The sequence below is a fragment of the Pholis gunnellus genome (genome assembly GCF_910591455.1).
Source record: "Pholis gunnellus genome assembly, chromosome: 12".
Taxonomy (NCBI): domain Eukaryota; kingdom Metazoa; phylum Chordata; class Actinopteri; order Perciformes; family Pholidae; genus Pholis; species Pholis gunnellus.
The window spans coordinates 24,897,541-24,923,734 of NC_136539.1; the positions used below are offsets into that span (position 1 = coordinate 24,897,541).

The 26,194-nt window shown below is 44.4% G+C and overlaps 1 protein-coding gene across 1 annotated transcript; it reads right to left on the minus strand.

Annotated features, from left to right (window-relative positions):
- Nucleotides 1-233: 233 nt before the first annotated feature.
- LOC306704121 (titin-like) lies at nt 234-21,094 on the minus strand (the record flags this gene model as incomplete). Its single annotated transcript, XM_079170333.1, has 26 exons — nt 20,925-21,094; nt 15,156-15,259; nt 13,902-14,105; nt 13,529-13,816; nt 13,203-13,288; nt 12,909-13,117; nt 12,103-12,379; nt 9,814-10,032; nt 9,250-9,363; nt 8,357-8,578; nt 7,823-7,885; nt 7,474-7,732; nt 7,220-7,289; nt 6,862-7,071; nt 6,286-6,428; nt 5,978-6,102; nt 5,495-5,722; nt 5,156-5,397; nt 4,846-5,078; nt 4,589-4,753; nt 4,325-4,493; nt 2,268-3,964; nt 1,899-2,177; nt 1,229-1,495; nt 621-893; nt 234-535 (listed from the first exon to the last, which is right to left on the minus strand). The coding sequence occupies exons 2-26, from the start codon at nt 15,256-15,258 to the stop codon at nt 234-236; spliced, it is 6,447 nt and encodes a 2,148-aa protein (XP_079026459.1). The 5' UTR covers nt 15,259; nt 20,925-21,094.
- Between the last annotated feature and the right edge of the window lie 5,100 nt (nt 21,095-26,194).

Here is a 26,194-nt window from a genome sequence, read left to right on the forward strand (position 1 = left end):
TTACCAGTTAAGACTTTAACGACCATTTCCTTTAAATTTGGTATCAATCTAAACAAATCTCCCACTTCTCTTCTCTTTGGTGTCTTTTGAATGTAGCAGAAAATCAGTTTTTGAAGTACGACTTCTTGTGTTACTCACTTCATTAATGCTGTGCTATAATTCCTCATGACAAATTCAGATTTTTCATTATTCATTATTATTATACACAAAACTAATTGAAAGATGCTGTTAACTTACTCGTAGTAACACATGCTTATACAGCAGAACTTACTCTGAACAGAGAACCTGCAGCTGGTGTCGGCTCGGCCGACCACTAGTTTGTATCGTCCTTCGTCTGAAGCGAAGGTCCTGTTGAAGACCAGACGCTGCTTGGATCCCTTTGCCACCATCTGGACCCGGTCGCTGGGCGTCAGCAGATTGTCGTTGTGGAACCATTTGACCGAGCTGACGTCTTGGGCAGAGATCTTGCACTCCATGACCGCTTTGGTGCCCTCAACGGCGCTCGTGTCCTTCAGTGGGTTCAAGACACCAATGGCTGCAACCCAAGATAAAATCTTTAGTAACATTTTACTTTGGAGCATTAAGTCCTTTAGAAAAAAAAGACATCCGAGGTGCCTTACTCTGAATGAGCAGCTTTGCAGAGGTTGAGATCGCCTGAGCGGGAACCAGAAAGGAGTACGTTCCAGCGTCGTCCTTGTTGGTGTCTTCGATCAGAAGTTTGTGGATCTGTTTGTCGATAACAATGTGCACACGGCTCGAGGCCGTGACCGGCTGTTCGTTCTTCATCCAGGTTCCTTCGACATTCTCCTGGGAGAACTTGACCTCCAGTTGAGCGATGTCGCCCTCGCAGAGGGTCATATCAGTCAGAGGCTGCATCAGGGTTACGGGACGCACTGAGACATCAAGACAAACGTGTGAGGAACCAGATAAAAGCAGAACAAAAGAGCTGCAGTATTCCTGACACCCCAATCTTTGACATTGAGGTACATTGTGGTGCTACAAGAAAAGACATGAAATGTCCAAACTCTTAACTGGACAATTTGGCCTGAGGGTTTTCCGAGAGGTTCAAGGGGTCACAGAACGTACTAGGAGTCACCCTCTGGGAATCATGAACTCTGACACCAAATTTCATGGAAATCTGACCAGAAGTTTCATTTCATTTTTGGATAGATTGACGGGCTTTGACCGAGCTAAAAGCTCCAAACTTTAAGTTACTTCCATCACTCACATTTCATCTTCAGCGATGCACTTGTCTTGAAATTGTCCACTTTGAAGGTATATTTTCCCTGGTCCTCCTTCTTTACGTCTTTGACGGACAGGGAATGTCTTCCACGGCGGGAGGACATGACGTATTTGCTGCTGGGAGAAAGCAGCTTTTCTCCGAGGAACCAGCTGCCTTCAGCGTCCTCGCGGGACACGACGCACTCAAACTCTCCAGAGTACGTCTCAGGAACCTCTGTGCTCTCGAGCTGCTTCACGATCTCCAGCGGAGCTCCTGTTTATGACATAATACAGATGGTACATCAGTGCAAAGTGAAAAGTCCATCATGCACTAGGACACAGTGACGGTGGAAATCCATGTTAATTCACATCCAACCTGAGCAAATGCATCAGGGCAGATCAAGTTCATTACAGTTTCCCTGCATGATTATGTATCAACGCGGTTTCTCTTGTATAATGTGTGCATGGTGTGGCTGTATTTAAGTTGCTCCTCCAAAAGATGTTATACCATTTCCTGCATAAACTAGAGGTTAAAAGATTACGTTTATTTTCAAAGTTTTTATGTGACTAAACCTCAGGACCAATTCAAAACTAGGAGCCAGATGATGTGTAGGTACATGTGGGCGTATGTGTACATCATCTGTGAAGTAGAAGTTAATGTTGAGGTATCTATATACCTTCCACATTGAGCTTGGCGGTTGTGCTGATGTCCTCGTCCACCACCATGCAGCTGAATTCTGCGTCATCCCTCATGTCAATCATCAGCACAGACAGGAAGTGAACCTTTCTGTCAGAGTGCATTCTGTATTTGTCTCCGGAGAAGATCTCCACGTTATTCTTCAGCCATTTGACCTTGACAAAAGGCTCATTGGTATCACACTCAAAGGTCGCCATGGTGTCCTTCTCATTTGCGTTTACGTCCTCCAGCTTCTGCGTGAAGGAGATGACTGTCTTGGCTGCAAGAATAACAACAAAACCTTTGTTACAAAATGCACAATTCAAATGTAGAATTTACATGGACGTTGTAGAAATTCCAGAGCTGTTACCTTGCACCAGCAGGAAAGCATGGCTGGAAGTCTCTCCGGCAGTGCTGGAAGCTTTGACCATGACACTGGCAGAATCCTCGGCTACGACGTCTCTGATCACCAGTTCACACACATGATCCTCAGGCCAGTACCAGTTAATACGATCAGACTTCTCAAGCAGAACACCATTTTTGAACCACTGGCACTCGGGTTCTGGTCTGCCGACGACTCTGACTCTGAACTTGACTTCGTCGCCCTGTGCGACTGTCTGGCTGGTGATACGCTCCAGGATCTTGGGAGCTTCCATGCTGGCTGAGAGCTTGACCCTCTCTGGTTTCAGAACTTTAGCTGTAACCTTGAGGCGCTCCTCTTCCTTCTTCCTCTCAGCCTCCTCCTTCGCCATGGCGCGGTGAAGCAGTTCCTCCTTCGTTTTCTTCAGGAGATCCTCGTAGGACTCGTCCTTCTTGCGTGACTTGAGCTCCACGGCAGTGATGGACTCGTAATAGCCTTCCTCTGTCCTGCGCTTGAACTTGCCCCTAAGCTCGTCCGATTCCTCCGTGGATTTCTCATGGACGATTCTGTGAGCCTTCTTCAGCTTGACCACCTCTTTTAGCTGAGAGTCGTCTGCAGGTTTCTCAGCCTTCACAACCTCAAATTGTACTTTTCCAGGTTCGGGTGTGGCCTCGGCTGCCTTACCCTCTGGGGCACGGCGCAGATGAGTTCTGAAATCCTCTTTTTGCTGAACCTCCAGCTTCACGGTGTGCTCGGCTGAGCCCAGGTTGTTGTCAGCTACTATTTTGACCTCTCCAGAATCATAGGATTTGATTTCAGTGATCTCCAAGTAGTAAATACCATCGTAACGAAGTCTGTATCTCTTGCTCTTGCGGATCAGTTGTCCGTTGAGGTACCAGTTAACCTTGGGTGCTGGATAACCGGTCACTCTGCAGCGGAATCGTGCAATGTCGCCCTCCAGCACTTTGGCTGGGTCAGGAACGAGGACAATCTCAGGTTTCATTTTGTCAGTATCTTCCTCAGTAGTGACTCCGTAGGGTCCTCCCTCATGAGCTATGCGTTCAATCTCTTCGATTCGGTGTGCTCCCTTGATGCCTTCAGGGAGCTGCGACTCCTCAACAAGACCTTTCTCGTCCTTGACGATCAGAGTGGCCGAGTTTTGGTCCGCTCCGTACTTGTTCGTGGCTCTGCAGGTGACGACACCGCTGTCTCTGGCGTAAGCGGCTTCATAGTCGAGACTGCAGTAGCCAAATTCATTGACCATGCGCAACCTGTTAGCAGCTTCCAGGGGTTTGCCGTCGTGCAGCCACTCCACCGCCATGGTGGGGTCACCGATAGGGGTCAGTCTGCACTCAAAGTGAGCCGGACCAAAACGCTTCATTCTGATGGAAGTCAACTTCTTCTTGAACTGTGGTTTCTGTTGCTTCTCTTTGTCGTAAAGGTCGCCCTCCTCCCACTGCTCTTGACCATATCGCAGATGAAGGGGCTCCAACTCGGGAGGGGCGATCTCCTTGGCTTTGTAGGTTCCTTTGGGAATAATGAGTTTCCTCTCTGGTTCAGGTTCAACATGGTCCACCTCAACGTTGACTCTGCAGCGGGTGGTGTCTCTGCCGGCCTTGTTGATGGCTGTAGCTGTGTACCAGGCGCTGTCTGAGCCCGCTGGTGAGGGAATCTGGAATTTGGCCTCTCCTCTCGTTCCTTCAACCCTGGAAGATGGATTCATCAGAATATCTTTAACATTTTCAGATCTTATATATTCTATATTCTCAGACCTTGTGAGGTATCTCTCAATGACCCAGCTGACTACAGACTTTATCATAATGAGCAGGCAGAAAGTGTGAAGGAACCCTATGTTTTACCTCTCAGAGAGATCGTATGTGTGGTACATAGTGTTCAAGGACAGAACAAGATATTCTGTCTGAAAGCTCAAGATAATGTGTAACTCGTCAGTTCTCTCTTCCTCAAAAATCTCCGGTGTATAAAACACGGCTGCTCCTCTGACCTAAATGAAAATACTGAACAACTCAATTCATAAATACTGATAACACAGCCAATAGAAAACACACCTGATGTGCGGGTGCTTGTGTGGGGTGATGATATCACTGTTCTTCAGCCAGACGATGTCAGGCAGGGGGTTTCCAATGGCTCTGACAGCCAGTTCAACCAGAGTGCCCTGTTTTACACTGATGTTCCTCAGCTTCTCAATGAACTGAGGGCGCGTTAAGGTTTCTTTAGCTGAAAAAGAAAGAAAATGAATTGGAACCTTAAAGTCAATAAATGTTAATTAGTATAAGTGTTAACAGGAAGTCCATAGTGAGCTGCAGACATACCGTCAACAGTAAGAGTTACAGAGACTGAAGTCCGTCCAGCTCTGTTCTGGGCGACGACCGTCCACTCTCCAGAGTCTTGTGGCAAGGCCGGCACGATGATCAAGGACTGGACACCGTCCTCTTTGACCACTATCTTGTGGGTGTAGTCGCTAACCACTTGTTGTCCTGAGGAGGCGATGTACGGATATTGGTTATTGTGAGGACAACAAATCTCATGCAATAACACTTTAATGAAGAAGTACTAGTTTTTTACTCACCATTGAGGAACCAGTATGTGTCGGGCATCGGTCTGCCTACGACCTTCAGGTCGAATCTGGCAGTTTGCCCCTCAGAGCATTTACCCGAGGAAGGTTTCAGGACAAACACAGGCTTGTACAGTCTTTCCAGCTGAGCCTCGTCCGTCTCGTCGAGTCGGCGGGCCGGAGAACGTCCGGGAGAACGACTAGAAGAACGTCCGGGTGAGCGGCTCAGAGAACGAGGAGAAGTGGATCTGAGAAAGCAGCAGAGTCGTCAGTATCGAGGTCAATCGTTAAGCAGGGAGCCTCGAGACTGACATGTGATCCTCACCTGATCCTCTGCATCGCTGGCTGTGGCGTGTATCTCTGAGGGGTCACAGCTCTGGACGCCTCCACGTAGAGCTTCCCAGAGCTGATGGCGTTTCCCTTCATGTTGGAGGCGAAGGCGGTGTACACGCCCTCATCCTCCGGTAGCACCACGGGCAGACGGAGGCTGGCTCGTCCGTCCTGAAGAACCTCCATCTGGTAACGGTCGCCGGGCCTGATGCGCTGGCCGTCTTTGTACCAAGCAATCTAGGAGAAGACAAAATGTTACTGTCAGACTACTGTGGACACACATGTCAAATTCCAATTTCTATCTTTAACCCCAACTTATTTAAAAATGCAGCACCTTGGGGAGCGGTATTCCAGCCAACTTGCAGTGGAAAGTGACGCCCATTCCGTCCATAATCCTGTAGTTTTTGACGGGAGTGTCGAAGGCCGGCTGTACGGCCTCAGTGGTGTCAACAGTCACCATCAACTCTCCATCCTCTGTCACGATCTCTCTGTAGGTAATCTTCATAATGCAGAGTTCAATCTCGTGCATGATCCTCTGCTCAATGACAGAAAGATGGAATTCCTGCAGATGAAATGAGACGTTAGATGTTTGAACTGGACTTGCTCAGGTTCTCAGGAGTTCTATGGCAGTCATTTCATTGTTTTAACGGTCAATCAGTAATCAGGGTTATCTAAATATTGGCAAAGTCAGAGCGGCCAAGTAAGTGTTTGAATGAAAAGAAAACATTGTAAATGATGCAGGCAACCTTGATCACATGTTTATAAAGTGAGTCCATCATTGCTACAACTTGGACCTTTTGGCTCATGATGCTCGTACCTGTCCAGAGATAATGGTGGTGGTCATCTGCTCCATGGTCGTAATGACAACGGGAGGAACGTCTCCCACTGTCATTTCAGTCTTAAAGGTTGCTTCATGTGTCTTCATGTAGACTTCGTATTCATCTGTTAGCAAAACAAAGCATTTAATGTCATGTGAACGCAAACCACTTATTTCTTTGATACATCCTGACGTCAGAGGAGAAGCAGTCATCTGTGATTCCTGTTCTGAAGTTGATGCAAACATGACTTCTCCTCCTCCTGCCTTACTTCACTAACGTGGTGAAGTCGATGGAGATGTGTACGTACCTTCGTCCAGCAGACTGGCGGAGGCCGAGACTTCTCCGAGCTGGTTCTTGACAAAGACGGAGTATTCTCCGGCGTCATCGGCAAAGGTCATGGAGATCTCTAACTTGCATTCTCCAGTCTCCTTCTTGTAGGCGACTTTGTATCTGATGGACCGGGGAGAAGAAAGAGCGCGTTAGAGGCAATGATGGTGAGTGGCCACTGGAGGCAGCAGAGTTCATTACAGTTCACACTCAAATGATTTATCACATGTTGTCCTGAGGGTCACTCAAGAACAAAATCACAGATCGAGCAGCAAAAGAAGCTGAAGAAATGTTAGGAAGAGGAAGGGAAGACCATCACAGTATAAGTTAGTATTATATATTATATTGAATAGTATTTCTACTATTTAAGTGTAGAAACTTTCCCTTTCAACTCCCTAAGAGAAGCTTTAAGGTCAGAATAATGTTGTTCCACACTGTCTAACTGTAAAATAGATATTACAGGTCAACTTGTGTTAAATATTCAAACCCAAGAAAGTAAAAATGGGCAGAATCATTAATAGATACAAAATAAATCACATGAAAAGATATTACATACCTGTATCCGGTAGTGAGCGGTATCCCGCTCTTCTTCCAGATGATGCGAGGTTTGGGGCTTCCCCCGACTTGACATTCAAACAAAACACTTCCTCCTTCCACCAGCTTCTGGACGCTCGGCAGCTTGATGAAGAAGGGAGCGGCGGCGGCAGCGTCTGACTCGGCCACGCTCACCTGAGACGTGGTCTCCTCTCTGGCTTCTCCGCTTACTCTGAAAATACAAAGTTCCTTTAGAATCAACAATGTCCTTAAGTTCCAACAGTTAGAAAATAAAGAAGCTGGAAATATCCTCTCTTGATTTAATGTTCAACCCGTATATATATATATATGCAAACTTTAAAGGAGCTTGATCGACTCACAGTTTCTCTGCAGTTTCAACATGTTCGGTGACGACAGCGATCTCCTCTCTGCTCTCGATGTCCTCGGACACTGGAGGTAAGAAGACGATAATATCTTTATATAAAGATGAAAACAGAAGAGACCCCACAAAGAAACCTCAATGGTCTCAAGAGGTGCCTGCACATCCAGAGGGGCATTGAAAACGTCTTATCTACAGTAGGTCACATGGGATGCAAGCTGTTGATTATTGGCTGTTCCTCCTGTTTGTACTGACCCTGGACGAGCAGGTAGCAGGAGGTGCTGACGGTTCCCGCCTCGTTTGTGGCGGTGCAGGTGAAGCGTCCGCTGTCTTCGGCGAACGCCTCGCGGATCACCAGCCGGGCGAATCCGCTCACGTAGCTGACCTGGAAGTCGATGGAGGTCTCGATCTTGTAGTCCTCTCTGAACCACATGATGACGGGTGTCGGGTGACCGCTGATCTGGCACTCCAGGGTCACCGACTCACCCTCCGTCACGTTCGTGTTCTTCAAGCCCTGCACACAAAACAAAAACCTTTAGAAAATGTTTTCCCACGAGGGCATGAATATGTTCAATGGGCTTTGAGGGAAAACTAGACCGCTTACCGACACCAGCGTGGCCGGGATCACAGCGCCTCCTGCAGAAGGTACGGCTGCTGACTCCACCACCTGTCGAATAGTCACGGATGGGTTAGCACCGGAAATACACGACTTCTAAAATCCACGACACAGCTCATCAAACACACACTGGACAAGACTTCAGACATAAGAACAGACGACACAGCAGAGGGATGAGAGGAGGCTGGATGGACTCGAGAGGTGAGAATGAGGTCAGTGGCGTCGATGAGCATGTTTTTATTAGCAAGATATTAAATCCTGGATTTTAACACAAATCAAGAAAACCTGACTTAAAACTAGACTAAAGTTTGGAGAGACGCCCTGTAGAAATGTGGGGCGGTGCTTCAATCAAAAGGGTAAAAATAAAGAGATTTAAGCAGAATTACACTAACAGTGGAATCTAAAGTCTACGACCAACATGGATTCTTTGCCGGTTTGGACTCCAGAAGTCATCTGACCTTCATTTACTCATCAGGTTCTCTTGTCCGGTTAAGATCCAGCCCACTACACTAGATTACACACCTGGGCTCCCCAGTCCTCAAACACCACCCCGGTCTGTACCTCAGAGACTAAATGACTCTGGTACTGGTCTTTGAACGGGGGAGGGACGGCCTCCAGAGTCTCTCGGGTCCCGACCGTCGTACGAGACGGACTGGGAGACTTGACGGTCCTGATGATCTTTCTAGTCGAGGATGAAGAGAACCCTTTCTGCAGAGAGGCGATCGCCGAGCCGGCGATGGAAACCTGACCGACCCAAAGGACAGGCACACCATCGTCAATACCACACGTCGGCTCGTTCTAGAGGTTTGTGTTAAACCACAGCAGGACGAGTCTAAAGACCGTTAGTTTCATTTCAGGTACAAATGGAGGGAGTTTTATTAAAGCCGTGTTAATAAGCGGGTTCAGAACTGTGATTATTATAAAAACATTGTTACGGTGGATTCTGTTCGTTATTTTATAATTATTATTTCATCACTTCAACACTAAGGTTCACAACAAGTTTGCATTTCAGGCAAGCAGTAATAACACTAAACCCCCAACAGCAACTGTGATGTCTTTATACTGAACTAACACTTCACTGAAGCAGAAGACCAATGCTGTCTTCATGTCTTTATGTTAGCTTTAGCCTCAAGCAGTTAGCACGTTAGCATGTATGTAGCCATCACGTTCATATCTACGTTAAAAGGTTTGTTTATTTAAGAAAACATTTTAAATTAATCTGGACGTTGAGTTGTCCTCTCATAATTGGTTCACTCACTAAAAGAAATGAAATCTTTCAGTTTTAAAGGTTGATTTAACAGACAGACTGACGGGTTAGCAGGAACAACGTTTGTTTCTCTTCATTTGAAACGTTTCTCATGTTAAACTCGTTCCATGCAGGTTATTCTACTGCTCGCCTGGTGTTCCTCTCTTACCTCAGAGCTAGCCTCATGTTTTGGGACAGAAACTTTAGAAACTGTGAAATGTGGAACTGGAGACGAAGCGAGATCAGAGTCCACATGGGAGGAGATTTCTGTCGCTCTCTGAATCTGGAGTAACCAACACAGTTCACAGGAGCGTTACGACCTCAGCAAGTATATATTTATATAAATGTACAATACTTTAGTCCTATATAATCACACGGTTATCAAGAGTCATTATTTCAGTGTTTTAGCATTAAATCTTAAAGCACTGGCAAATCATTTTGTACATTTTCAGAACTTTTTACTGTCATGAACATGTTATTTTACGTGCTGGTTATCGTCTTTACATGGACTCCTGGGAGTTATTATTACAGTCTGTTATAATGCATTACGCATATTTGATAGGAACTCTTAATAAATCTGATAAGAACTGTTGAGATTGTTTCTGAAGTTCCTTTAAGCTTTGAAAGGTCTAAAAATGTTTTGCCAGTTCAACAGATGGAGACCAAACAGATGTTAGCAGACCGAGTTGATCTGATGATGTTTGTGAGTTGTTGCTCTGGAGGCCGAGCTAACCTGAGCAGCAGTAAGCGTTTGACCAGCCTGCCCTCCGGTTGTTGTCCAGCCGGCTCGATACTGTTGCTCGACGGCGGCGGCCTGCTGCCTTAACTCCGCTTCTACAGCCTCCTCCTCTTCAGCTCCACCGCCCTCCACATGCAACGGCTGACGGACGCGAGCCAGGTCCACGGCGGCCAACACTTTGGCCACAGCCCCGGCTCTCTCCCCTCCCTCAGCCTGGAGACACAACCAGCAGCACATAGATATCAGGACATCCATGGCAGCACACAGACAGGAGGACGGGGTCTGGGTCTAGTTTTAGTTAGTTCCCTCAAAAGAACACAAACTCATTCCATTTGTCCTAAAGTCTATTTTAATTTAAAAGACGAGTGGTCCAACATTCTGGGAAACAGACTCTCTTCCTGCAACCAACAGAAGCACGAGTCTGAAGATCATGAGAATCTTCTTCCCGTCTTCATCGGTTGGGTCGGTGAGGTTTCGGCATGACGAGGGAAACATCTGAGTGATGATGTCATTCTGCATGATAATGAACCACGTGCTTTTGCTCCTCCCACCTCCTCTAAAGCTCAATGATTGTTGGATCACGTGTGGCGTGTTTGTTTCTGTACACAAATAGAAATACAAAAAACCCACAAATAGTGGTTTTAAGGGGAATTTCATCCAAGAACCTTCATTACTGAAATGAAGGGAGCGTAATAAATGAATCACTCATCTGTTTAAAGATTTGTCCCCGTGACGTCCTCTCTGAACAAATCAGTCAAGATTACAGTTTACATGTTTACAGACGGACGCCAGCTTTACTTCCTGGTCAGTGAAACCTGGATCAGAACTTGCTCTGAAGCTGAAAGTCTGATCCTGGTTTTGGATCAAGGTCCACTATGTGGAGTCCTTTAGGTCATAAACTGTTACTCTGAGGTTTGGAAACGTCACGGACAAAGCACTAGTGTGTGTGTGTAAATGTGCTCACATTAACACTAATCATCTGATGGACATGAGAAACATGACGAGTGTTTAAACTGAAGTAGAAGAGCTGACGGGGCAGGAAAGTGAAGCAGCAACCAAACTCAAAGAAAGAGGCGTGAACATGTTGAAACAGATAACAGAGCATCAGTGATGTGTTCACTGGTGATGATGAAGAGCTCCCTGCTCCTCATCACAGCGACACTCCTCCACTGAAGAAGAGTCAAAGACAAACCGGACAAACCGTCCCGGTTATGAGATGTGAAGGTTTCTTTGTGAAGAGGAGAGATCTCTACAGATGATGGACTCAAACACATCTCATCTGTTTGTGTCTCCTTCTTCTACTGAAGTCATCATCAGGTCTCCTGGTTTGAGCTGAACTCGTAACCAGATGACTTCATGTCCGAATGATGGACCTGAAGGTCACATGGTATCTCCATCAGGCTTTCCCGATGATTCTCCATCTCAACAGTCTGAGGCTAAAAACCAAATCAGAAGGATGAACTCTGGTGTTCATTTGGCTGTTTAGGGCCCAAAAAGCAAAAGTGTCACAAACCAAGAACGACGAAGAGGTCGACACAATATGGTCAGAAACAGACCTGAGTGACGTGATGGTGAGACTCAGTTTCACATCATTTCATGTGAAACTGTTGTCGGGACACTACATGTGGACCTCACAGCCTTTTAAGGGTCTTTGTTCACCTTCAGATTATAAGAAGATCAACAGAGCAGTGCTGGGGCCAACAAAGATATTACAAACGATATAAGATCATAGGAACCATTCTAGAGTGATGAAGAGTGAAAGCATCCTTAGATCCAGTCCAACGGATTCAATGATGGACGTCCAGCTAAACAGAATTAGTCACATTTAAAACAATGAGACGGAAACAGAACAAACAGAACCCTCAAAGACTCGTCAGGACCAGATATTAAACAGATCAAACATTCCGTATGTCGGGTCACTCACGTATAACTCTCACTCACTCCGGAGCAATTTGTTCAACAAGAAGCTCGACGGTTTGAAGAAATGTTTTGCTTTTATTTCTCTTTCTAAAAACTAATAAATGTCACATTCAGAGTTTTAGAGAAGTCTGATTTTCTAATGAACCTCAACACAGTCAGAGATCTCCAGGATTCACCCTCTAGTGGTGTGTTGAGGAACTGCAGCTTCACCCATTGAACTTCATTTCCAGACTTTTAGCACCTCTCACCACTCCAGATCCTCAGATCTCAGAATCATTTAGAAACTTAAAAATCCCCGTCTGTCCTCCAGGTTTCTCAAATTGCTCCCTGGATTCAGCGTGCTCCCCGCTCAGCCCTCCTCACCTCCTTCACGCCGGTGACCTGCTGCTGCCAGTGCTGCTCCTGGCCCAGCTGGGTGACGGTGCTGCTGGTCCGACTGCTCACGCTGGCCATGCTGGCCATGCTGCTCATGCTGCTCATGCTGGTCATGCTGGTGTAGCTGGCCTCGGCCACATAGTCTCCCCGCTTCCAGGGCGGCAGGACGTCGCCGGCGGCGGCGGCCTGCAGCTTGCGGGCGGTGATGGGGGATTTGACCGGCCTGATGGAGGAGACCGAGAGTCTTGAAGAGGGAGAGACAGACCTGCAGAGGGGGGATGGAGGTCTGGTTACAGGCCTGTAGGGGGCCAAACTCTGATGACTGATCCTAAATCTCTTTACTACAACCGCTACAACCACTAAACCTCTTTCTGTAAGATCTTAAATAAAAGCTGTTACGTAGTTAGTGAGTTCATTTGTTACCTCCAGACTAGATTACTGTGACTCCTTATCATCAGGCTGCTCTAACTCTTAAACCTCTCCAGCTGATCCAGAATGCTGCAGCTCGTGTACCAACAGGAACTAAGAAAGAGATGATGTTACTGCTGTGTTAGCTTCTCTGCACCTGCATCTAGAACAGAACTCAGCTACAAAGCCCTGATAGGTCAGACAGCACCATAAGGAGCTGATAGTACGATGGATCATGGTTTGACCTGGACCGTGGTCCTGCTGACACCCACTGATACTCATTATTACTCTACTATATCCACTGCTGTTACTACCAGTAGTCATAACTGATGTCCTATGCACTGAATGTGTTAGAACTCTTTGGAACACCTTGAGGCTCCACCCACCTGCCGAGTGTCGGCGTCGGTGCCTTCACGTGTCTGACGGGTGACGGCGACTGTTGGCGTCCTCCGGTCACCTTGGCGACCATCAAGGACTGAGTCGGGGACTTGGACATGGGTTTGGGAGGAACTCTGGGTGGAGTCTTGTGAGCCAGCATGTGAGTCAGCTCGGCTCCCTCCACCTGCATCTCCATCATGGCGCTGGCCTCCATCCTCTGAGGACCACAGAGAGAGAGCAGGTTAAACTACATTCACATGTTTTCAACGGGAATCAAACCATGTTTGTGGATTCTCTGGTACCTTTTCCACTCTGGTCTGACGGGTCTGTGAAACCTGAGAGGTTGAAATCATCGTCTTGGTTTTCTTTGCTGGGACGGCCTCTTCACCTGAACACACTCGTTAGTTCAGTAGATTAAAGACTCGACATCATGTCAACAAAACCACAAATACACTCAATGCACGTCTCACCACACTGGTTCAAATGTAAACTAGTATTTCATTTCATTTATAGATTTATTATCATTTATATATATATGACTTTAATATCAGGGGACTGGAAGATGCATCACACATCCTCTTTGAACGAAGCTGGACTGTTTTATATAGAGACTTTAAAAAGGCCTCACCCTGAACCAGCAGCTCACAGGTGGAGGTGGCTCGTCCACTGCTGTTGGAGGCGGTCACAGAATATGTCCCAGAATCCTCGGGGAAAGCCTCGGCGATCAGCAGACTGTACAGGTCTCCCTCCTGGAGGATCCTGAAGTCGGCCGAGCTCTGGATCTCGGCTCCCTCTCGGTAGAACTTCACGGCGGGCGGCGGGATGCCGGAGACTCGAACGTCCAGCTTCACCCGGCTGCCTTGTCTCACCGTGGAGCTCTGCAGCCTCTGGAGGAAGTTAGGGGGCGCGGTCTCAGCTGGAGGGACAAGAGGAGACGTCTCATCAGCTCAGTTCTATTACCACATGTGAGATCATCAGGTCTACATCTCTTCGTGTCTCACCTGTAACGAGGAGTTCGGCGGTGCTCGTGGCTTGTCCAGCTCCGTTGGTGGCTCTGACAGAAAACCTTCCACTGTGTGCGGCGGTCACGGCGGGGATCCTCAGAACAGCGCGGCCGTCGCTGAACGAGATCTGAATGCCGGGCAAAGCCGCAGTGGAAAGAACCTGACCATCACGAAACCAGCTCACCTCAGGAACCGGAGAACCTGCAGAAGAGACAAGAACCAGACCTGCTGTCAGAGAACAACAACCACCGGACCTCCAGAACACTGAGCGGTGACCTGATGATGAAGTTAACTTCTAGTCAAAGATTTTTTACCTTATTATTATTCTCAGGATTAAGGAATGTGAGAATAAAGACAACAACATTAAAAAGATAAAAGAATAAAGTTTGAATCTTACAACAAAAAATTACATTTAAGTAAGAATTTGATGGAAGAAAAGTGAAAAACAAAAAAAAGAAATATGTCAAATTTCGATTTTGGGATCAAAAATGATTCTTGAGTTTAGATTCCAACGTAAAATAAATCTCTAAACCTCTAAAAGACAAGAACACGTTTCAGAATGTTTTATCTTAAACATTTAAGAAGTCTCTGGATAGAAATGTGAGTAAATAGTTAAAGTCGATAGTTTGAATTGTTCATATTATTTTTCTCCAAATATGACAATTATATAAAAAATAGTTTATTGTCGTGTTGCCTTTATTTTGGTAAAAGTTACTTTTTAATCTCAGATGTCAGAAAACACGTGTTGCTCTTAAAAGCTTTCACACAAGACGATGATGAGACAAATAATAAAGATGACGAAACAACGACCGACTCTTCTTCCTGAAGCAAAACGTTGATTTTCTAAGTTGAAAATAAAGTGAAAATCCTGAAGAAATAAAATCTTAAAAACTGATGATGATGCTCAACGACCAGGAAGTGAAGTAAACATGATTTACTGAAACATGTTACAGTCATTGGACCACTGCTGACAATGTTTCATTGACTTTGTCCTCAACGTAAACGGTTGCGGTTAGTGAATGAATCTCATTGGCTGACTGGTTGTCACGTGTATACAGGTAATTCAGACTCCATGTCACAGGCTCAGGGGAAGTCATGTCTTTATGAACGTTGAGGTTTCATGATCATGACACATTCTGGACTACTTATGTTATTCAAATCTAAAGAATAAAAAAGCAGAACAGTTTTCTCAGACACGATAATCAAAATGAGAGTTTGTGTTGAACCAGAATGAAGAGAAAGCTTTCTTACCACTAACTTGAGCCTCGAACGTCGCGGCACTACCCTCTAGTGCCACGACGCTCTGCAGCGGCTGCGTGAACGTCGGCGCCTGTGTTGACATGTTGGAGGTCATCCTGCAGACAAACAGAAAGAAAGGTGTTCCAGTTATTCTATTATTATTATCAATCAGCAGCTTCAACACATTCATCAAATCAAAGTCCTCAGTCTGACATCACAGAGTGGATGTGTGTTAAACTGACGAATCTGATCAGAAGAACTTCCTGTTGTCTTTCCTTCACTTTCTGAAAACACAGAACACATTGTTGTCCCACAATTCATCTCTCTAAGAGACGACCCAATGTCCAAACACCAAGAACCAGCGGTGACAAACACTGTTCATTCAATTAACATCAGCAGTTAACAGACCCGACTATGACTCTGACATATCAGTAAGTTATAGAATCTATGACTCAGACTATGACTCTGACATATCAGTGAGTTATAGAATCTATGACTCAGACTATGACTCTGACATATCAGTGAGTTATAGAATCTATGACTCAGACTATGACTCTGACAAATCAGTGAGTTATAGAATCTATGACTCAGACTATGACTCTGACAAATCAGTGAGTTATAGAATCTATGACTCAGACTATGACTCTGACAAATCAGTAAGTTATAGAATCTATGACTCAGACTATGACTCTGACATATCAGTGAGTTATAGAATCTATGACTCAGACTATGACTCTGACATATCAGTGAGTTATAGAATCTATGACTCAGACTATGACTCTGACATATCAGTGAGTTATAGAATCTATGACTCAGACTATGACTCTGACATATCAGTGAGTTATAGAATCTATGACTCAGACTATGACTCTGACAAATCAGTGAGTTATAGAATCTATGACTCAGACTATGACTCTGACAAATCAGTGAGTTATAGAATCTATGACTCAGACTATGACTCTGACAAATCAGTAAGTTATAGAATCTATGACTCAGACTATGACTCTGACATATCAGTGAGTTATAGAATCTATGACTCAGACTATGACTCTGACATATCAGTGAGTTATAGAATCTATGACTCAGACTATGACTCTGACATATCAGTGAGTTATAGAATCTATGACTCAGACTATGACTCTGACATATCAGTGAGTTATAGAATCTATGACTCAGACTATGACTCTGACATATCAGTGAGTTATAGAATCTATGACTCTGACATATCAGTGAGTTATAGAATCTATGACTCAGACTATGACTCTGACATATCAGTGAGTTATAGAATCTATGACTCAGACTATGACTCTGACAAATCAGTGAGTTATAGAATCTATGACTCAGACTATGACTCTGACATATCAGTGAGTTATAGAATCTATGACTCTGACATATCAGTGAGTTATAGAATCTATGACTCAGACTATGACTCTGACATATCAGTGAGTTATAGAATCTATGACTCAGACTATGACTCTGACAAATCAGTGAGTTATAGAATCTATGACTCTGACATATCAGTGAGTTATAGAATCTATGACTCAGACTATGACTCTGACAAATCAGTGAGTTATAGAATCTATGACTCAGACTATGACTCTGACATATCAGTGAGTTATAGAATCTATAACCATCATTGTGTGGAGTTGTTTTTGTCGTACAGATTTAACATGAGCTGGATGAAAATGTGCTGAGTGTCTCTGCAGGTTTTAGTTACAGAAAAAAGAGACCGGGGCTATAAATGTGAGGGGGCGGAGCCTGTTGGAGGGCAGATGATGCTGAGGGATGGCAGCAGCTGGAGGTCAGCTGCATGTTAGAGTCATCAGAAGATAAGAACTCAGTTTAAATGATCAGTAGAGTTCAGACAACACAATGAGCTCCTCAATACAATCTAATATAAGTAAAGAATGTGCTCTCATATTAACAGAAGCAATCATTTCTAACGTTTACCATCAAATTCATCAGTTTCAATCAATCAAAGCTTTTGCAACAACAAAACCTAAAAGTATGAAAACATTGCAGAGAAAAAACAACATTATGATCAGAAAAGAGACGACATGAAGAAGAAGAAGAAAACTGAATGAAATGATAAATGTTCTAGTCTTTCTATTTTCTAGTCATCAACCTTCTAACAACATTCACACACCGTAGGAACAGCTCTATCCTTTTGCCCAATGACACATCAACGTGGACGACTAGTGGATCCGGGGATCAAACCACCGACCCTCTGATTGAAGGACAACATTACTCTACCACTGAGTCACTGTCACCCCGAGAAGAGGACGCAAAAAGAAGAAAAAGACAAAAGTAGAAGAAGAAGAAGTCTGAATGAAAATAAATCAAACAGCCAATAAAAGTTTTCATATCGAAGTGTCTAAACGATTCAAAGTTCCCGATCAATAACTACTTATTAAATATCAGGACCTCCTGAGACCTGTGACCTCAGTATAGACCAGGACTCCCTGTGGCCCCTCTGCATTCTGGTTTTAGGCTCAGCTCAGGAGCCACATTTAGCTTCAGCTGGCCTCTTTTCACCAGCTGCTCAGACCAATGAAGAATAAAATAATATATTATAGCATAGATAGTATAATATATGTCATATAAAATATATTGTATTATTATATAATGTATAATAGAATAGAATATACATAATACATTATAATATTCAATGTCTTTGATATAAAAAAGGCTCATTTTTACATCTATTCTGGTTTAGTGCGCTGCAGTTCATTTAGAGTTGTTACAGATGTGTTATTATGTCATCATGTGTTTTGTGTATCTTAGAGTGACGTCTGTCTGTTGACGATAAAGTTATTTGAATAAAGTGTCGCTCCGTCTCAAATCTTAAATAAATAAACTTGATTTCATATTTGTGAGGGAAGCCGAATGTTCGAGGAGGAAACAAACACAAATGTCTCGACTTCCTTACGACTTCCTTACGACTTCTTTACGACTTCCTTACGACTTCTTTACGACTTCCTTACGACTTCCTTACGACTTCCTTACGACTTCCTTACGACTTCTTTACGACTTCCTTACGACTTCCTTACGACTTCTTTACGACTTCCTTACGACTTCCTTACGACTTCTTTACGACTTCCTTACGACTTCTTTACGACTTCCTTACGACTTCCTTACGACTTCTTTACGACTTCCTTACGACTTCCTTACGACTTCCTTACGACTTCCTTACGACTTCTTTACGACTTCTTTACGACTTTTTAACCAACAAATGAAAAATCATTTATATTGTTTTTGTAGATTTGAAAGCACACTTTTAATCTCAAAGATCCAAAAGACTTTTATTTCACAAAAAATCAAAGTGACATCACAGGAGGTGTGACCCCCCCCCCCCCCCCCCCACACACACACACACACACACACACCTTCACCTGAAGTCACTGAGGTCCAAACAGGAAGTTCTCTGATAAACTTTACAAACTGTTTCCTTTGTGTTTTATTGTTTATTCATTTGTAACATGTGAACATATGAATTCTATTATAATTCTACTTTTCGCCTATAACTACATTTTTCATATGATTCATGTTTGTTAACTTTAATTATTATTATTTCTATCATTGTTATTCTCTTATTTGAACGGAACATGTTTTTTTAATATTGAGATTTGTGTTCACTTCTTTTAATTTTCAGAAAAATTCATAATATTAAATTCAGTTTGTTGGTTTTATTTATCTTCTATGAAAATAATCACAATATTCTTTAAATAAATAAAATGAGATTTTTATGTCATCAACTTCGGCTGTAAAAGTTTATGAGATTATATTTTTTATTTTATGACATTTATGGACAAACGATCAGCTGATAAATCCAGAAAATAATCTACACATTGAAATACTGCAGTACTGTACTGCATATAGTAAAGTACTGCATATAGTAAAGTACTGTATATAGTACTGTACTGCATATAGTAAAGTACTGCATATAGTACTGTACTGCATATAGTAAAGTACTGCATACAGTAAAGTACTGCATATAGTAAAGTACTGTATATATTATAGTACTGCAGTACTTCAGGTACTGTAGTACTCGTATCTCCAACCTTCTAACTGATTCAGTGCCTTTAGGACTTTATTTAAAGACTTTTATTTTGAAATACATTTTTCTCATTAAGAGTTCACAGGCTGAACAATCAATTATTTTAATGTTGTATCATTATTATTGACTATTATTGTTGTATTATTATGATAATATTGTAATAATATAACATTTAATGATATTCATATTTAATAACTAATAACACAACGGGAAATAATAAAAAAGAAAAGATGAAATATACAATAATAAACAAACATTTGGTTGATATGATGAACTGATCCGAGGTTTTCTTCTGTGTTTTTACTACTTTTACTACTTTCACTGCAGTACATCAGAGTACTTTTACTGTTTGGTTATTATTAAGGTATTATGTGTTGTTCATTATTTATGTGTTTTTCTCTGTAAACGTTTACATTTTTAAAAACATTTTAATGTGTTTTGGAAACAAAATGTTAACTAGTGATGTCATCAGTGTTATTGATCTGTGATTGGACGATAATCACAGAAACAAAAGTATATTTCACATGAATGATGTCATGATTCAGAAATCTTTGAATAAAGTTTGATTCAAAACGCGTTAAACATGAAAACACAAAACTATTAATTATGACTTCTGTAACATCAAAGATTTACAGCAACAATCATAAATCATAGAGAATCTTTATAGTGAATATAAATATATGATATTAGATATATCTTGTTACATATTATATATATATAATGTATTTATATCACATGTAAATATATTATATGTATTATAAATGAGTTTAAAGAAGACAAAACCATGAAACTGTAAATAAATATGACAAAATATTAGTGAAATGTTTGTGACTCTTGTCCATAAACAACATGAGTGCTTCTAAAAGATGAAGATGAAGATGAAGATGAAGATTCTAAAACAGTTTGAATCTGATTTTCTTTTCAAATAACTTGAAATAAAAACAGCGTTTCCTTCAGATTCTTAGAAACATTTCGTCTGAATGTGTTCCAACAAGCTGATAATCAATAATCAAGAAGAAGAGGAGAGGACGTCTGTGATTTCTTTTCTTTCTTTAGGTCTTTGAACGCCTCACGAGAACAGCTGAGAGGTTTCTGTCATCAGCTGATTTGAGCTGAAAGGTTCTCAGTTCATTCACATCAAGAACGATCCAATCAATCAATCAATTAATCGCTTACTATGTTTGCTTTATATACTGTGTATATATATATATATATATATATATATATACACATATATTTATATAAAGACATACATGTATATGTATATCTAAATATCTGTGTTTTCCTGTTACTGGTCCATGTTTAATGTTCTTGTTCTTAGAACAGAAAGATGTTAAATAATAAATCAGGTTAAAGTACTCAAAGAGAGTAAACTATTTACAGTGACAGTCAGATATGGCCGTGGTTATAAATACACTGCCCCCCCCCCCGTGACCCCCCTGGTTTGAGTGACAGCCACCATGTGCACATAGCTGAGCAGCATCTGATACCAGCGCTGCTGATTCCCTTAAAAAGCCATCAGCCCGACGCTCCTCTCTGCTGCTCTCAGCTGCTATTCTGGGCTTCTTCTTCTTTCTACTGCTGCACGAGGCCGCAACACACACACACACACACACACACACACACACACACACACACACACACATCTAACACACCAAAACCACCACAGTTCACCTTAAAAACATCCCCCCAACATGAACCCAGGTGACCAAGGTGCTACTCACGGTCTCCTCCGTAGAGGACTGATGGGCTGGAGCCCAGCTGACTCTCAGACAGGAAGTGGCCTCCTTATCCACGAACAGTTTCCAGACAAAAATCCCAAAGATGAGAACAGAAGAGCCTACGATTCCCCCCCGACTCCAACAAAACTACCGGCGTAGTTCTGCTCTGACCCTCCACCCGAGGCTGGGAAAAGCTGCTCAGGAGGGCCGGTCCCGGTGCTGTAGGTCTTTATACCGGGGGGGACGACCTGCATCATCAGTGATCCAAGGCTCCCCATTGGCCGCCCCTCGGGGGGGGGGAGAGGGGGGGGGCATGGCGGCCATTTATGCAACCGCCACCCTAATGGGCCCTCTGGGCTGTGATGGGGGTCGATCATGTGATCGCGTGACAGAAGATCTTTGATAAAGTCTCTCTGGACCTGATCAGTGAAAGTAGTCAGAGACAGTTCGGAGGACTTACAGAGACCTGTTCCTTTAAGTCCTGGTAGACCTGCAGACCAAAAGGAGGCAGAGGCTGTTCCTGTCACTCAACAGCCCCCCCCCCCCCCCCCTCTCTGTTTACACACTTCTTCTTCTACTGCTTATATTGATGCACTCTAAGTCTCAGTCCTGCAGCTGCTTCATGGTTTGGTAACAAGCTTTGGTAAGAGTCACTCAGCTGTCAATCCATCTCTCGGCTGACTCAGCTGATCTCTTTCTAGAGTCACTCAGTATTTAACAGCAACTGAAAGAATCAGGAAACAAGTTCTAGTTAGAACACACACACACACACACACACACACATGTTGGTTGTACAGGGGGTTGCTGGGGACGATGGTGGTGTTGGTCGTACAGGTAATGCTGGTGGTGTTGATGGTTTTAGTGGTGTTGATGGTTTTAGTGGTGTTGATGGTTTTAGTGGTGCTGGTGGTTTAAGTGGTGGTGGTGGTTTAAGTGATGGTGTTTTAGTGGTGGTGGTGGTTTTAGTGGTGGTGGTGGTTTAAGTGGTGGTGTTTTAGTGGTGCTGGTGGTTTTAGTGGTGGTGGTGGTTTAAGTGGTGGTGTTTTAGTGGTGCTGGTGGTTTTAGTGGTGCTGGTGGTTTAAGTGGTGGTGTTTTAGTGGTGCTGGTGGTTTTAGTGGTGCTGGTGGTTTAAGTGGTGGTGTTTTAGTGGTGCTGGTGGTTTTAGTGGTGCTGGTGGTTTTAGTGGTGGTGGTGGTTTAAGTGGTGGTGTTTTAGTGGTGCTGGTGGTTTTAGTGGTGCTGGTGGTTTAAGTGGTGGTGTTTTAGTGGTGGTGGTGGTTTTAGTGGTGGTGGTGGTTTTAGTGGTGGTGGTGGTTTTAGTGGTGGTGGTGGTTTTAGTGGTGTTGGTGGTTTTAGTGGTGGTGGTGGTTTTAGTGGTGGTGGTTTTAGTGGTGGTGGTGGTTTTAGTGGTGTTGGTGGTTTTAGTGGTGTTGGTGGTTTTAGTGGTGGTGGTGGTTTTAGTGGTGTTGGTGGTTTTAGTGGTGGTGGTGGTTTTAGTGGTGTTGGTGGTTTAAGTGGTGGTGGTTTTAGTGGTGCTGGTGGTTTAAGTGGTGCTGGTGGTTTAAGTGGTGGTAGTTTTAGTGGTGCTGGTGGTATTAGTGGTGTTGGTGGTTTAAGTGGTGGTGGTTTTAGTGGTGTTGGTGGTTTAAGTGGTGGTGGTTTTAGTGGTGTTGGTGGTTTAAGTGGTGGTGGTATTAGTGGTGTTGGTGGTTTAAGTGGTGGTGGTTTAAGTGCTGGTGGTTTTAGTGGTGCTGGTGGTTTAAGTGGTGCTGGTGGTTTTAGTGGTGCTGGTGGTTTTAGTGGTGTTCAGAATCAGCATCAGAACCGTTTATTGTATGTTTAATGTATGTTTCACATAGAAGGAGTTTGTCATGGCGGGTGGTGCATAACATTAGACAATCAATAATCAACAGTGCAAGAAATAGAAACATTAAAATTTACAATAGAATATAGAAGAATTTAAAATAAAGTGCACAGACAAACAGATAACAGTGCTTTGAACAAGTGTAGTGTAGTGTAATGTGAAAGTGACAAGTGTATTGAAATATGAAGGGATGTGCAGGGGAGTAGTGGGGAGGGGAGGAAATTGTTGCTGCAGCGTACCAGAGCGTGATGGAGGAGCAGAGGATGGACTCAATGATGGCTGTGTAGAAGTGCACCATCATCGTCTTTGGCAGGTTGAACTTCTTCAGCTGCCTCAGGAAGTACATCCTCTGCGGAGCCTTCTTGGTGATGGAGCTGATGTTCAGCTCCCACCTGAGGTCCTGGGATATGATGGAGCCCAGGAAGAGGAAGAACTCCACAGCGTCGACGGGGGAGTCACACAGGGTGATAGAGGGAGTCACACAGGGTGATGGGGGCTGGTGGGGCTGCGTTCTTCCTGAAATCCACAACCATCTCCACCGTCTTTAGAGCGTTGAGCTCCAGGTTGTTCAGACCGCTCCAGGTCACCAGATGGTCAGTCTCTCACCTGTAGGCGGACTCATCCCCACCAGAGATGAGTCCAATGAGGGTGGTGTCATCCGCACACTGCAGCAGCTTGACGGACTGGTGACTGGAGGTGCAGCTGTTGGTGTACAGGGAGGAGAGCAGAGGGGAGAGAACGCAGCCTTGGGGGGAACCGGTGCTGACGGTCCGGGAGGCTGAGACGTGTTTTCCCAGCTTCACGCGCTGCTTCCTGTCAGACAGGAAGTCTGTGATCCACTTGCAGGTGGAGTCGGGCACGTATAGCTGAGAGAGCTTGTTATGCAGCAGAGACGGGATGATGGTGTTGAAAGCAGAGCTGAAGTCCACAAACAGGATCCTGGCGTAGGTTCCTGGGGAGTCCAGATGCTGGAGGATGAAATGAAGGGCCAAGTTGACTGCGTCGTCTACAGACCTGTTGGCTCTGTAGGCGAACTGCAGGGGGTCCAGGAGTGGGTCAGTGAGGGTTTTAAGGTGGGACAGGACAAGGCGCTCAAAGGACTTCATGACCACAGAGGTCAGGGCGACGGGCCTGTAGTCATTGAGTCCTGTGATCCTTGGTTTTGGGGGAACGGGGATGATGGTGGAGACCTTGAAGCAGGCTGGTACGTGGCATGTTGGTGGTGTTGGCAGTATTAGTGGTGTTGATGGTGTTGATGGTGTTGGTGGTTTTAGTGGTGTTGGTGGAGCTGGTGGTGCTGGTGGTGGTGGATTTAGTGGTTTTAGTGGTGCTGGATATAGTCAGATTTTCTCTGCTGATCTGTTTCTGTCTTGGTGCTTCGGGGGTTCAGTCTCTGGTCGTCTCAGGTGTCGACAGACTGAACAGCTGCAGGACACTAAATCCTGCTGAGAGTCCAGAGAGACTCAGAAAGACTCTGAGACCCTATCCTATAAACTAGAGACCAGACCACCAGCACCCCCTAACACCACCCACTGGTACTGCAACAGTCAGATACTTGACCTCTTCTTAAAGGGCCAGTAGTGATGTTTGAAGTGTTAGTCTGAGGTTCTGATCAGAGTCTAGTTTTATTTTCAGGAGATGAATCAAATCAATGTTCTGTTGTGGATCAATAAAGAATCAATATCAGTTATAGTTACAATATGTTCACCTCTTTACTTTGATGACAGAACTGAAGCTGCTATCTCTGCTCTCTTCACACCAGACGGAAACACTGATAAAAATAAGTGACAAACAGTGTTTTAGGGATAAATAAAAGTCAGTCAATATAATATATTACTTTATAAATATTACTTCACCAGTTACTGAGCAGTAAAGGTACTGTGTACTAGTACTCGTTACTCAGTATCTCCATCAAAGACTTGAAAGGCAGAAACAGGAAACGAGACATCGAGTTGACAAAGGTCACAGTTTGTAACAAAATCTCTCTTTATTTGAACTGATTGTACTTAAACAGACAACAGAGGTATTAAGAGAGATTAGTGAAGTACAAGTACATCTTTAAAATAGTAGAATAAACATTCAGGATGAAGAGAAGCTTACTGTGAGGTGGTGGCCTGTAAGAAGAGACCTGGATCAGGTCTACAGAGAGATAAGTAACTCTGGCGGTATAACAGCTGACGAGGGGAAGTGGAAACAGGTGAGCAGGAGAATGTAGGAGCCAGGTGACTCTGGGTACATCCCAATTCTCTTAATTGTCATTTCCTCGCTCCTCACTTGAACCGGAAGTTGTTCTGCGCCGCCATATTGACGGCCGTCCCAAAGCTCTTATTTAGCTCAGAGGAGAGAGGAGGGAGGAGAGAGGAGGGATCTCCGAGGAGCCATGAGTGAGGACGCACCAGAGATGAGTCCAATGAGGGTGGTGTCATCCACACACTTCAGCAGCTTGACGGACTGGTGACTGGAGGTGCAGCTGCTGGTGTACAGGGAGGAGAGCAGAGGGGAGAGAACGCAGCCTTGGGGGGAACCGGTGCTGACGGTCCGGGAGGCTGAGACGTGTTTTCCCAGCTTCACGCGCTGCTTCCTGTCAGACAGGAAGTCTGTGATCCACTTGCAAGTGGATCACAGACTTCCTGTCTGACAGGAAGTCTGTGATCCACTTGCAAGTGGAGTCGGGCACGTGCAGCTGAGAGAGCTTGTTATGCAGCAGAGACGGGGTGATGGTGTTGAAAGCAGAGCTGAAGTCCACAAACAGGATCCTGGCGTAGGTTCCTGGGGAGTCCAGATGCTGGAGGATGAAGTGAAGGGCCAAGTTGACTGCGTCGCCTACAGACCTGTTGGCTCTGTAGGCGAACTGCAGGGGGTCCAGGAGTGGGTCGGTGATGGTTTTAAGGTGGGACAGGACAAGGCGCTCAAAGGACTTCATGACCACAGAGGTCAGGGCGACGGGCCTGTAGTCATTGAGTCCTGTGGTCCTTGGTTTTGGGGGGACGGGGATGATGGTGGAAGTGGTAGTAGGTGGTGGTATTAGTACAAGATCAGAGTACTTCTTCTTTCTCTGATGGTCTGATGGGGAGAATGTTTGGGGGCTCATTAACAGCTTCACTGTAACGTTACATCAACCTCCAGCGCCGCACGAGTGGCAGCCTTTTACAGCAGCTCCTGCTCACCACTGTGCTTTTTCTTTTATATTAATTTTATTTTTGTTTCGTCACACCAGGAGGAGACGTTTTAAACTCGTCCTGCCCACCATCATCATGGGAAACTTACGGTCTCTCCCCAACAAGATAGACAAGTCATCAGCACTGACTCGCCATCAGAGGGATTCCCGGGAGTGTAGCATCTGTCATCGGGGTGGATGACGCTGTCATCTACCTGCTACACAGATGCCTCTCTCACCTGGAAGAGGCTG